This window comes from Argiope bruennichi, chromosome 9, assembly GCF_947563725.1.
Source record: "Argiope bruennichi chromosome 9, qqArgBrue1.1, whole genome shotgun sequence".
Lineage (NCBI taxonomy): Eukaryota > Metazoa > Arthropoda > Arachnida > Araneae > Araneidae > Argiope > Argiope bruennichi.
Genome location: NC_079159.1, coordinates 69900804 through 69915372, shown reverse-complemented (window position 1 = coordinate 69915372; position 14569 = coordinate 69900804). Strand labels below are relative to the sequence as shown.

The 14569-nt window shown below is 30.0% G+C and overlaps 1 protein-coding gene across 2 annotated transcripts in view; it reads right to left on the bottom strand.

Moving 5' to 3' along the window:
* Positions 1-14569, bottom strand: part of LOC129984692 (hemicentin-2-like) — a 580433-nt gene that overhangs the window by 137520 nt on the left and 428344 nt on the right. Inside the window, exon 2 of one of the 2 annotated variants that reach the window (XM_056094630.1) lies at positions 10564-10902. The exons of the other annotated variant lie outside the window; for it this stretch is intronic. Coding sequence (XP_055950605.1) covers positions 10564-10902 — 339 coding nt within the window. The remainder of the gene's footprint in view (positions 1-10563; positions 10903-14569) is intronic. 2 annotated transcript variants of the gene reach the window in all.

Below are 14569 nucleotides of genomic sequence, written 5' to 3'. Positions count from 1 at the left end.
TCTCACGCACACACATTTTAAAATTTAATAATTACAAAATTCTACTTCGCCCCGCTCTGAAGGACCAGAACACCGCGGAAGCATTGATGATATCTATTGTTAAGGCAATTTTCTGTAGTTGGTAATACATAATCCTGATATATAATTACACTACTCTTGAAAGCCTAATTAAATATATTCGGATTAAATGGGAAAGACCAGACAGCATTGGCGGGAACTAAGGTTGAGACCTAAGGGCTATCCACCAGCCACGGTACAACCCTTTCTGTGGGAAGCACACTCCGTCATCGTAGGAGTAACCACTACCACATCATTTCTGTACAAACCAGGCAAAAAGAACTAACTACCATGTCGCAAATTTCTTTGAAGTGCCCCCTTGAGGAAAATGTAGTAAATAAGTTTAATAAAAAGAATGCATTCTAAAAAAATACTTTAACTTAAATATATCCAAGAAAAATTCTCTACACAAAATTGAAGTATTACATTAAACATTGCTTTAAATAACTTTAAAAATCGTACATTTTTTTTTTCTAAAAGATTTTTGTATTTCCCGTTCAGCTATTAAGAGCTTATTACGAATTATTTTTATTTACATTTACCCAGCAGATCGTATTACCAATCTAAAATTTAAATTTCCTTTGACGGGCTCTCGCATCCTTGACGCGTCCTAGAGAAGACAAATCTCATTAACTTTTTTGGTACAGCTTGAACAAAAATATTTCCTCAGCAAAACTGAAGAATGAACCACTTAACTATCATAGCTACTACACAATTAAGTCTCTCAGAAAGAACCACTTTTCATTTATCAAGAATATATCGCTTTAAACCTTCCTTAACTGGGGATGTTCAGTGTCTCAGACCGCTAAGAAAGGACATTTGATCACCCCTATTCTATTTTTAGCTCAATCGAATGTATTGACCTGTAGCTTCTTTCGTGACCTTCACTAAACGTGCAATTTTTCAACCGGTTTCAAAGGATGTTTTTCAAAATATTTCAGCTATTTCTTTGCGCGACGTCTGTGAGACCACCCTCCCTTTTAGTGTTCCAGTATTATACAAGGCTTAGCAGATGGCTTTAAAACTTGGTCCTCGAAATAGCATGCAACCTACTGATCCCTTTATGAAGCAGAGCTTCAGAGACTTTTAAAATCACTTCCTGAAACAGGAAGTGATTTTAGTGATCAGAATAATTGTACAAATTCTACTCTTTCGACTAATTCTGATATGTATGTTCAAATATAAATAATTTTTCTAGTGCTAATGTATTTTGAAAAATTCTTAAAATATATTAATATACCAAGAAAAATATCTACATAATTTAAAGGCCGAATTTTATACTAGTACTTAAAATCCTCGAAATAGCATGCAACCTACTGATCCCTTTATGAAGCAGAGCTTCAGAGACTTTTAAAATCACTTCCTGAAACAGGAAGTGATTTTAGTGATCAGAATAATTGTACAAATTCTACTCTTTCGACTAATTCTGATATGTATGTTCAAATATAAATAATTTTTCTAGTGATAATGTATTTTGAAAAATTCTTAAAATATATTAATATACCAAGAAAAATATCTACATAATTTAAAGGCCGAATTTTATACTAGTACTTAAAATGCATGCTTAAAATGCCCTTGAAAACCGTGCTAGGAAAGTTCACAAGTTTCTGCATAGAAATAAGGCCGATAAAGAAAAAGGTCAATTTTACCCATAGTCAATTTTTTTTACATATAATTTTTAAATTTTCCATTGTATTGTTTTCTATATACCTTTGTATAGTGGAAAAATAAATATGATTGAATAAATAAAAAGTTATATGTTTTTTCAAGAATATCATTTGTTGTAACATGTAATTTGGGATGAAAATGTATGTTCAAACGCGATTACCTTTTCAAAATATATTTTGAAAAATTTCTATAACATATTTATATATCAAGAGAAATATCGGCAGAATATATTGACTGATTTTGATTCTAATACTTTCATTAGAAAATTTAATTTCAGTGTAAAGAAAATGTGGTCTCGTCTACCACACCTCCCCAGTTAAGGGTTATGAATGAAAATTTGAATATAAAAATACAAATATGCCTTATATTGTTTACGAAAAAAAAAAACATTGCCTTTTGTTTTTGATGTTTCCTTCTTAGCTAGGATGAATTTTAAAATTATTTAAAATTATTAAAGTTATCATCCTTTATTTTCCAAACTAATTTGGAAGCTTTATTAACCTAAAAATAATATAATTTTGTTAAACGAATGAGAAAGAACATGAGATTCGTGTAAGTGTTCCGATACTGCATCAGATACCAAACCATCACAAATTGAACCTCGAAATTTCCGCTTTTTAACAGCGAAACGTAGAAGCAAAAATATCGATATCTGTCTCCCTATCAAGTAAACCAAAATCTATTTCTCCGGCCTGAGCATCCGATCACAAGAGATCCTCTCCGGATCAAAGACCACCCATGGGTTCCCATCATCATCCCTGGTTGATAAACTCACCCATCCCATGTAAAGCCTCTCACTTGCTTTCAATCCCTGGCCGGGAATAATTGATAAGCTCAGTTCTCCCTCCTGTTGCGATTGATGGAGGAGAGCTGTTGACATAGGCAGAACGGGACACGGGACTAAGCTTTAATTACCCGCCAACTACAGCCGCCTGATTTTGGACCATTACTCTGAACAATTACTGCAATCGAATGTCTCCTCCACTGCTGGGTCCTAATGGCTGCTGAGGACCTAGTTATTTCCTCATTCCTCATCTGCATCTTGCAGGGATTGGACATCGATAGCCTACAAATGCCGCAGCAAAATCTGTGCAAGCCTGGCTAAATTCCAGCATCGAAGATTTGTGTTGAATATCTGGTACGGCTGGCTGGTACGGCTGGCTGGTACGGCTAAATAAATGGATATTGTACAATAGTAGCGTCTACGGGATGAGATATTGAAAATGTTATATCGTTTTTCAATCCATTGCTATCAAATTTATTATTACAAGGTGTTATCAAAATAATAAAATTGTGTTTAATAATTGGATGCGATTGGCAAAGTGAGTGCAAATGCATAAGGAAATATTCTGTGAATCTGTAAATAGTGCAACAAATCAAATTAAAAGTACTAAAAAAGATACAAGCGATCATGTGACAATGAAAGATATGATACGTACTTGACTCATTTTAGTACTTTAAAATAGCTCTATGAAATTAAAAAAATAATAATCAGCTTTCTCCTGATGATTTTTAAACCCTTCAGGACCATGGAACAGATTAAGTCTAATTTAACAAAAATATATTTTTAGCATTAAAAATATTTGTATTATAAAATTATACATATTATACATTTTTTTTATCATTTTAATATAATGACTTCAGTTTTACAATACATATAATATACTACTACTTCATATGTATCAATATACATAATATAACATTAATGGTAATGAATTAAACAAGAGAAGTACTCAAATTTTGGCTATGTCCATGAAAGCAATATTGTTTCAACATATTTTCACAGCATTGTTAACAGCGAATTCTTTTAAAAACAAATGCAACACATTTTTCTAGTTTTCTTTTTCCTCCTTAAGTAAAATTTAATTTGCAAAAACTAAAAATTCATTCCGGAGATTCTAACATAAAAAAAGTTTTCATTTAAAAGTTGGTATTTTAAAACCAAAAATTTTTTTGTTATTATTCTGTTATAGTGCTGTTGAAGTGATAATAATTATTTAAGTCATTTATCAACACAAGGTAAATTCTATATAGATCTTTTAAAATTTTTTTCATTAACTGCTATATGCCCATATTTATAATATTTTTTTCTCTACATTTATTCAGAAAACTCAAAACTTAAGAAAGATTAGTTACATATGAAGTAATTTAAAACATAATTAATCAGATGATTATTAATAATGATGATTCTTTAAAGACTAAAACTAAAAAATACGCTGTATTTGCATTCCTTTTTCTTCTATTTCAAATATTAAAATATTTATTATTAACATTTATCACGTGGCTGAATAGCTAAATATATTCCATTTCATTCATATAATCCTTCATATATATGCACAATCTATTTACTTGTTAATAAATTTAAAGATCCTAACATAATTTCACTCGTAAAGATACACAACCACAAAACTGGAATCCTTTCTTTACGGCGATAGATATATATCTCATATGGCGATAGATATCATATCTTGCTCCATCAACAAATGAATGGCAGCTAAATGTTGCTCCATATTTGGAAACTCCTTTAGGAAAGCACATCTTTATGACTTTTGTATATATATAATAATTGCCTGAAGAAGGTTTCAGTCATGAATAACTACATAGTCATTACATATTAATTTTGAATCCACAATAATCATTCCATGGAGCTAACGTTGAATTCTCTTTCCTGCATTCGGCTTAACTCTCTGCCATATTGATACATTTCTAACAGTCTTCCGACTCCTTGTTTAAATATGAATTAAATAACATGTCCCATTCGTTAAGACAGTCTTTGTCTTCTGGCTTTCAAGTCTTTTACGCTTTGGATTCAATTACCATACTTAACGGCGTGAGGCTATTCTTCTGATGTGCCTTCCCCGGACTTCATGAAGTCGTAAACTGGATTCTCAGATAAGGGATGTAGGGTGTCTTCACAGTTTCGGTCAATTAACCTCTGGAAAAGTCGGGACAGAAAAGGACTGATATCACTTTAATTCCTCATCTCGTAAACAAGAACTTGGGTTAAATGGACGCCAGGCACTTCCTTAATTTACTGCCACTTTCGCCAGATTCTTCATCGAGATCTTACTTCTGTGCAGTACTAAAGATACTGATAATGCTTAGAATGGAAGCAGGAATTACTGGAAATGGGGGATCGTTGAAAATAAAGCAATGGACGATCTAACGAGACAGGAAATTTTGCAGTGATAAAAGTACTGGTAATGAAGGCTTCCACGAAATAAATTATAAATGAATTTCTTGTGGTTACCAGACGGATCTATTACCTGAAAATATAATAACACTGTTTTTTTTTTTTTTTTTTTTTTTTTTTTTTTTTTGCAGAAATTGGATTTCAAAAGAGAAATCTAATAAAACAATTATGTTGTTTATCTGATTTTTCAGTGAAAATTGGAATTGTTTTATTAGCTTTAATATGCCTTGGTAACAGAATAAAATAGTTACAAATACAGTTTACAGAATAAAATCGTGGTTAAATGCAGCTTACCAATGGCATCAAAGCATGAGATCTTTAAGGTGTGAATTTGACAATTATGGGTTTTGTCTTCTGCGTGATATCTTAGTTAGATTTATACAAAAAATTAGTAGATCGATTCACTAGAAGGCTAGTTTTTCTCCAAACAAAATACAAATAAGGGCCAGTTTACCTTGAAGGGTGATAAACTGGAAATTAAGAAGGTAATTTTATCCCATGTATTGAAATTATGTTAAATTTCTACTTCGAGTGTTATTGAGGTGCCGTGTCATTTGAAACAATAAGTGATACTAAATTCTCTTTTATCACGAATCTCTGGCTCATATATACCAAATAGAATCAGAATCATCATGATAAAATGTTTCAGAAAAATAATTTTTCAGTCAACTCCTTATTTTGATGGAAGACTAAAGACGAATATTTTGATATTAAAGATAATATTTTTAGATTTGGAATTTGCAGTTATAGACTTTGCATCAACTTTTATTCGAAATTCTTCGACGACAAAAATCTTTCTGTCCATCTTTGCACAAGTGAACACTTAGCACAAAAGTGCCATGAGCCAAATTTACAAAATATTCTTAATATCTAAATGTAAGATAGGTGACTACATTAAAAAGTCGATTTTTAGCGAAATTATAATTTTTTTAATTTAATAGTCTAAATGTTTGAACCAGTTTCTTTATAAAATCTTTTGAATTTTGTTGTAAATATATTTTTTGGGAAGTTACACAAATTTTTATATAAGCATTTATGTAAGTTTTAATGTTATTTTATATCTTTAAATATAATTTTCTCTAATTCTAATCTTTGGTTGAAATTACTTACAAAAAAACTCAAATTAAAATCTAAGGCATATTTTTTATTCAGATTTTGTATAGTAATTTCTCAATGTTTTCTGCAGTTCCTGAACTAAAGAATAAGTAATCTATTCATTTAAAATTATTTTATAATTGTTTTAATGCTTCAAAGTGTGAAAAAAAATTTAAATTCGTGCTAATTATCAGTCGAAAGCTAATATTTAAAGAATGGGTTGAAATACAGCTTATTTTTTAGTCCAGGAATTAGATATATTTCTTAAACTATCTGCAAACTTTTAAGCAAATTATTTGTTAAACCTATTAACTGAAAGAGATTTGCTTTGTACCTCTTTTGAACAAAAAAAAGCCCTTTTCCAATTTTTGAAATATACTTGCTAATTTATTGGTATATTTTGATTTCACAGATGTTTTTTTCTTCAATCTTTTGTTTGCAAATATTCAAAAACATAATTAGTCTCGAATGTTTTTCAAAAACTCCATCCCGAGCATATAGTCATATACCTTAAAATTCTAAAACAATTATTGATGTAATTCAAAATGTCTTCGTAACACATGAAAAATCTAAATAATTATTCTTATAGATGAATTACAAAAGATTCTTCCAGTTGAAATTTAAATTTCCAATATCCACATATCTATCTTATAGATTCTTTTACACCAATTTTATGTCAGAAAAAGAGAAATATTCTACAAAGAATACTTAATGAATTCGTGACAAGAACCATTTTTTCACAAACACCTTTCATGTTTCTTATTGGCGAGTTGATAAATGCCTCTGCTGATCGAAGCTTGTAGCGAAGCATTTTTGTTATTGGAAAGATAAATTTCTATTGGAACGGCACACTTTCTTTTATTTGTAGCGCAGCAAACTGTATTTATGCTCCATCCATTAATAGCTATCCTTCAAATTTCCTATCTGAGTTCCCATTTTCTTGAGCAGTAAGCTGCAATAAGCTGAAAAAACCTCACGATATGAAGATCATTACTAGGCTTAGAGTACATTTACCTTTAAGCACTACTAATGAGAATTTGCCCACAAATATCTTCTTTACTTAGAATGGGAGATATTTAGTCCCATCATAATGATGGTACCTGGAAACACTATTCGATAATATTTAAGATTAAGGAAAGAAGTGCCCTTTATACAAACGGAAGTTAATCGCTTGTTGAGAATTTTTCTACCAGCATTTTGATAAAAAGAAATGCAATGACACGGTTATCTTTCCAAATTTTGCTTTTTTTAATCATGGAGATATAATTTAATGCTACATTTACCTAAATCTAAATTATGTTTAGTGTAAGAAAAAAAAATGCTTCTTCTAATTAAGGCATTTTAGTTTTATTTTCAAATAGAAGTTCAACTCAAAATACAAAAGTGCTGTTCATAATTTATATCAAAGAACAAATTTATATATATATATATATATATATATATATATATATATAGCGATACTTCCATACTTATTGAGAAGCACATAAATGTGTTTCCAAATTATGATTACATCTCTGTATGAATAATTATTAAAATAATGCAATACAGGAAATTCGAAATCAAAGTTTAAAAAAAAAAAAAGATCGAAACAAAAACCGCACGCCTAAAGTTTTACATTGTATTGAAGAAAAGTCATTAGAATGATACACTTTCTTGGCAATAATTTCCCATTATAGTGTTGTGGTTTTCTAAGGAATTGTCTGGTTTTAAATACACTATTTTTAATCTACACAAACACAGCTACACTACAAAATTCACAAACACTTATTGCTACACACACACACACATAGAAAATTAGGTTAAAGAAAACAGTATGGTGGAGGGATTCCACGGTTTCCAGCCGAAAGCATTCGGCGTTAGCGCAGGGGTTGCGCATACGGAAAAAGTCAACCTCAGGATGCAGGTCTCCCGTTCAACTGATTGTCTTCTGTAAAACACCACAAGGGGGCGCTCTCTGCACAAGGGGAAAAAGAGGTGCTACACTATCATTTTTCAACATCAATGATATGCAGCGGAAACTGGCAATTTCCTACTTTCAGAATTATTTGTTGTATTAAAAGTGAAATTTTAACCTTTTTATAAGATTTTAGTTATTTTACCATTACTGAAAGAAAATAGTAATGTCAGAAAAAAAATTATTCATATAACCATTTGACGATTTTTTTTATGCTGATAAAGAATGTTTTTTTTTATGTTTGAAAAAGAATCCTAGATGCCATGGAGTAAAGGAAGAAATAAAATATACTGCATCATTCTAGAAAATATGAGTATATTCTCAACTTTGGAAAAGTAAGGAAGATAGATGCAAGATACCATAATCTATTATGGATTTCTGCAACCCGTATTAATAATATAACCAAAATAAAGCAGTCATAATTCTGTTTTCTTTGAAAAATACTTCTATACTTCAGAATAAAGGTGCAATGACCAAAGTTGTAATTTTTATCACTTTCTTTAAAAATGTCGCAATTCTGATAATTTTTACTCTAACACTAGAAGAGTTATACTATAATTTCTTATGGCTGTCCAAGATACTGGACATGAGCTAGTTTTTAGAAGGCTGTCAAAATTTTAGCATTATTGGCGGGAAACTTCATACAGTTCATAAAATACTCTCTTCCTTAAGTATCGAAATACAAACAAAAATATCTGTTCAACTTGTGTTATAAAAAAAATATTTATTTAAGGATAGCATCAGTTTTATGCGTTTTGAAAGGAAGGGGTACATTTTTAACTATCTATAGTTTAATTCAGTGCACCAGACATATTTATCTGTGTTAGATGATTAGATAAATTTATCTAGGTTAGACTTAGAGGTTTAAAAGTATCATTCTATGAATGACGTCATTAGTCTTCCATTAAGATGTGGAGTTGATTCACAGAGATTCTGGTGTCAGACTACCTGTCTGTTCTTTTACTATCATAGCTTATGGTATCTTTCGTATCATTTTTTTTCCTCGTATAAAGAAATCGTTTAAAAGTAACGATCTTCAAGTTCCGAAGAAGTGCAGCGAGGAGTAATGAATGCATTGGAGAGGGGAGACAAAATTAAGTTTGAAATGTGCGTTTATATCATCAAATGAATGGAAGCAAAAATGCTTATTTACATGGAAAAGTTACTTTAACATAAACGCCAATTAAACCATCTTTACACATTCTTTTTCAATAAAATAAATTCTGGAACTTTTAGGGCGTAGTTTCATACCGTCCCGTCTAGATCTCTTGGTTTTTTCATTATAATTTTTTCATATAGACACACATAATTCCACAGTTGTTTTGATGAATTAACTTAAGTCATATACGTGCCGATTCTAAAAATCGTAAGGTCCATTCTGTTGAAAATTAATAATTTTTGCTATATTTGCGTCACATTTAAAACAGTGAAAATCAAATAAGTGGAATATAGAAAAACACTTGAATTATATTTCTCCCAAAATATTCGACATAAATTAAATCTTTCTGCCATGTGGATGTCAGCTATATTTCTTCCTAACGATTCATTTCAATCGTTTTCCAATTCCTAAAAGAGCTCAAAACGACCTTTCAAAATTGATTGGAATTCGGCATCGGATTTAGGAAATTAAAGTAAATCGTTAAAGCTCATCAAGTAAAACGGTGGAATTAATGTTCCATTTGACTAAAATTTCCTTTGAGAATTTTTAGTCATCTTAGTGACTAAAAAAAAGAAGAAAAAAAAGAAATTTCAGTAATTTTTAGTAATAGAATTTTTAGTCAGCTGAAGAGATAAATATTTTTGCGTTCAAAAATGGATTCATTTAAGATATCAAAATTGCATTTAGGCAATAATAATTTGCCAAAATTGCATTTAGGCAATAATATATAAAGATTATTGAATGTAAAAACCATTTTTTCCTGAGTAGCATCGAAGTCGATCGGTACGAATATCAAACATTCTTAGGTTCTTAAAAAAAAGAATCCGGGAAGCCAAAATTTTCGGAATTAACTAAAAAAAACGATACAAAGCGGAGAGGAGAATCAGTTTTCCCTTACATAAAAAAAGAAGAAGAAAAACTATTATGATTCGGTATTCGATTATGATGCTACAAATTCTATACATTCCGCGTGCTTCCTTATTGATATTTTCACAAGTATTTTATGTCCTTATTGATTGTTTTCATATGTATTTATTTGTCTAGCTCTTCCGTGCTTAAAGTCCGTTTTTAAACCTATTCCCAGTTTTTCATTTAGTCGACCAATTATTAACGAATAAAAGGAGCTAGTACGACTTTACGAATTCTCCCGTTTTCTTTCTGTAACCGTAATTGTGGGTGGGCGTAGTTTTTTCAATTATGACCATATAGGCATATTTGTAACACATATTACTATTACATTTGTGGATATTTTCCACTGTGTTTTGTCATTATTATTTTATGACTATCCATAAAATACCAGCATTAATTGTTCTCTTAATAACTCAACAATACGGCAAAAAAACATTACTATTAAATAAAACAGAAGGGGACGTTAGCAGCATTTCGGGTCATTTTAAGGAGCTTTCCACCCGGAATGTAAAATACAAGACTACCTACCAACAACTGTTACAAGAACATCAAAATTTCTCGTTCTGGCTTTTCTGAAATCCACTCTACACCTGTATTGGCCCTCGTCCTCTTCCAGCAATGGTTTCAGTTTGAGAGTGGAAGGCTTGTGAGTGATACTGAGGTAAGCGCGGCCATTCAGTAAGTCGCTGGCCGCGTGTCTCGCCTGGTCTAATAGGCCCCTTCGAGCATCCAAACTGTAAAGGGGCGTCGTGGATTCGTCCTTATACCAAAGGACCAGGGCTACGGAGTCATCAGGGGTCGGGGCCGTGATGTTGCACGGGAGGTCCAAGGCCGAACCGGCAACTCCCACCAGTGTCTGAGGGGGTTCTGCCAAAACGGAGAAAAAATTATTTAGAATTTGGATGTAAAGAATATGAAAATAAATACTAAATGAAATAAAATAAAAATCTGTTAACTAATCGTATTTTTCACTTCGAATAATGTTTCAGAGTCAAATTAATTGCACGTTATTTTTTAAGATGTTTTATAAAACGGCTGATTAAATTTAATAATGTACGAAATGATGATAATTTAATGCTGTTTACAATCAATTTGGTCTTCAGAGTGTTTTGAAAATAATCCTGTTTGAAAAATATGACTTCTAAAAGTATTAAAGTTAAGTTCTATCAATGCTGAGAATTTTTAAGCATTTGTTTAAAGCTTATATTTTCTCAAGTCTTACGACTTAGAAAAAAAAACAATTTCTGACGAAAGCTGTATTGCAAATTTTCTAGAATTAGAAAATTGTAACTTAATTAGAATCTTTTGTAACAACATATCTTTTGAAAAATAATTAAAAAGGATTTTGTGTGTAGATGATATTTCCAAATCTTAGCAAGAATTTGAGAAAACTAATTTTGCCAAAACATGATTAAAATGTATGTTAAGGTGTAATTTGCATTTATTTTCTGAGATGTTTTAATCTTTTTAAAGTTTTACATATTCAGATTCAATAACAAATATGTTATTTCAGCCGCATTATCAATTTGTAATTAAATAATCCTTGATAATAAATAATATAATTTTGGTCTGTTTCGCTTTTATAGTAAAGAAATAATAATCTTAAACAATTTTATCCATTGCAAAGTTATTGAAGAAGAAAAAGGCGTTAGAAAGAGAGGCAGTGATAGAGAAACTGGTGGAAGTTCTCAGTTCTTTTGAGATAGTTTTGAGACCCCATTTAATGGTGACAGTATAAAGATGCTGCAAGAGGACACCACAGACAGATAAAGCATGCAAATATACATTTAAAAGAAGGGAAGGATTTCTAGTGATTTAGACAGAAAATAGAACAGAGAAACACAGAGATATACATAGACATAATAATAGGATTAAATTGTTTATTAATAAAAATTGATATTATTACGGAAATTATTAAATAAATAGATTCTTTATTCAATTTCTTAAATATTTTATTTTGATTTTTCTCTTTATAAGTCGAAAAAAAAAATAGCAGAAAAATGCTTTATATAGTACTGTTATTGAGAAAGAAATGAGAATTTTCCTCTTCTAAATAATTGCTCTTTTTAAAAACTATTCTGACAAAAAAAAAAATCGTCTGTCATTTCTGATCTATCTATCGTTTGCTTCATATCATTTTTTTTTTTTTTTGCAAAGAAGTAACAGATGTTATTTACAGTACAGAAAAAATAATTTCTTTTCATAGCAAGAAAAAAAAATGTATAATACTATTTTAAATACAAAACTCCATAACTTTTAAAGAAAATGAACAATATGAACGACAATTATGAAAGTAACGCAATATGCATTTCGTAACAGATAAAAGGATAATATTTGGAATTTTTTTATGTGAATACTTCATTTACATATCAAAAGACAAGCGTTAGTCTTCAGAAATGAAAAAAAGCAAATTTTTATTACGTTATTTATTTTTATAAACCTTAGTTAAAATTATCAAAGTAGCATTATAATACAAATTTTCAGTAGTTTTGGAATATAATTTGCTTACATTTCAATAAATAGTCCTTCTAATATTGTATTGTCTTTTTATCATAACAATAGAACATACAAAGTTTAATGGTGTTTTTATGAATCATTTATATTCTGAAGATAATAAAATTTCTTTTTAAAAAAAGACCTCACATAAAATCCTGATCTATGCTAATACTCTTATGTTGTAAATATCCTTGGAATAGCAACTTTATTAGGATAAGAAAGATTGAAATGTTTTTCGTTATTTCGATAAGCCCAGATATTTCATTTGTGAAGAATTGAATTTGTTGCAATCTTGTATAATGTTTTATAGAGAAAAGAAAACTAATTGAACAATTTACTTTATTTAGTTTAGACTATTTATTTATTTAAAACTCACAAAGCAAAAAACATTCAAACCAAATTCGATCATTTTTGTTTTATATAGAAGAGTATGATTCCTGTAGAGTCATCAATTATTACCTGATCCCTTCTCCGTTTTTGAGATATATATCAGAAATTCTACTTCACTGTATATTTTATTCGAAGGAAACCTCGACAGAATCCCCCATCTGCAATCACTATACACATTTTGCCAATTTTTATTTCGCATTAAAGTACAGCATGATACCTAGAAACATTTACCAACAGTCGCCAATAAAATTGATCATCAGATAGTACACCTTCCTTCAATTTCTGGAAACAATGAATATTCCTTCTCGCAACAGCCCATATTTATTTTAAAATATATAAAAGTATGCATTGAACTAAAATTTGCAATAAGAAAAAACTTCATATTATATTAACTTTGCTTTTCACCGTGTTACTAATAGATTGTATCTGCAAGGAAAAAACAAGAATACACATGCAAGTGCTTTAAATTATGCTTCACATAATAAACATATTTATTTTGATTTTAAAAAACCACCTCGGGTGCATTTGCTTCAAGTTTAAAATTATTTTCGATAGCTTCTGCCAAAAAATATTGACAATAATTATTATGTCCTTATTTTCAAGATTTTTGAGTGTATAATACGTTAGTTGTTTCCTATGACCCAAATATTATCCCGTACTGTTGAATTACATTATCCAGTGTAAAGTATCATTTTACTTCCCCCTCCTTGAGCAATATAAAGAAACAGACATATGTAAGTCAAAAAAAGAAAAAAATCATAATGCCTAACACAAAGAGATCTGTTTTGGCATATTTTCGACTTCGATTTCAGGATATATTATCAAAATATTTAAACCCTTTTACAATACTTGAAAAATCGCTTTCAACTTTTTTTAGAACTTCGCAGTCATGTGCAATTATATGACTAGTTTCCGTTCTCTTAGAATCATATCAGTTATCACAAAATGCCTTTTCAATGGATTTTATCTTATGCCCGAATATTTCATCCAATTTCTCTTGAAAAATCTTGAAATTAGAATTTGAAGCGCCCACTTGCGCTGCATTCAACATGTCCCAAACAAAATGAGAGCAAAATTTTTATATTCATGTATAATGTGAATTGTTTTCCTATTGTACTAAGAAATGTCTTTTTTTTTCAGCTGCTAAAAATGGACTTCACTTTACAAAATTAACAAAAAAAATCTCCATTCTATAGTCCTATCTCCACCTATCTATCTATAGTCATTAATTTTTTCAGCCAAGTTTTATTCAAAGGATGTATAAATTTCTCAAATTCACAACGGTATTTAGCAAATGGGCAAAAAAGCAGTATAAGCTCAACCAATTTTCCTTCTTGTAAAAGTGTAAATACTAAACTAACCTTGTCTATTTGTAATACTTGTATTTAAATTGTAAATACTAAACGAAATACAATCTCTACTTTAATATTTCCTTGAAATACTTTCAAATATGTCGATTTTCTTTCAGTTATCTAGCATCATACTCGTATAAATGTATGAATATGATTCGTGATAATATACTTAAAAACATTCCCTACAATTAGAACAGACTTTTGAGATGTTAAATTAGGCATAGTAATATAGAAAAAGGCTTTCTCCGTACTTTCTATTTAGTAATCCATATTAATAGAACTTGTAGTAATCGTAG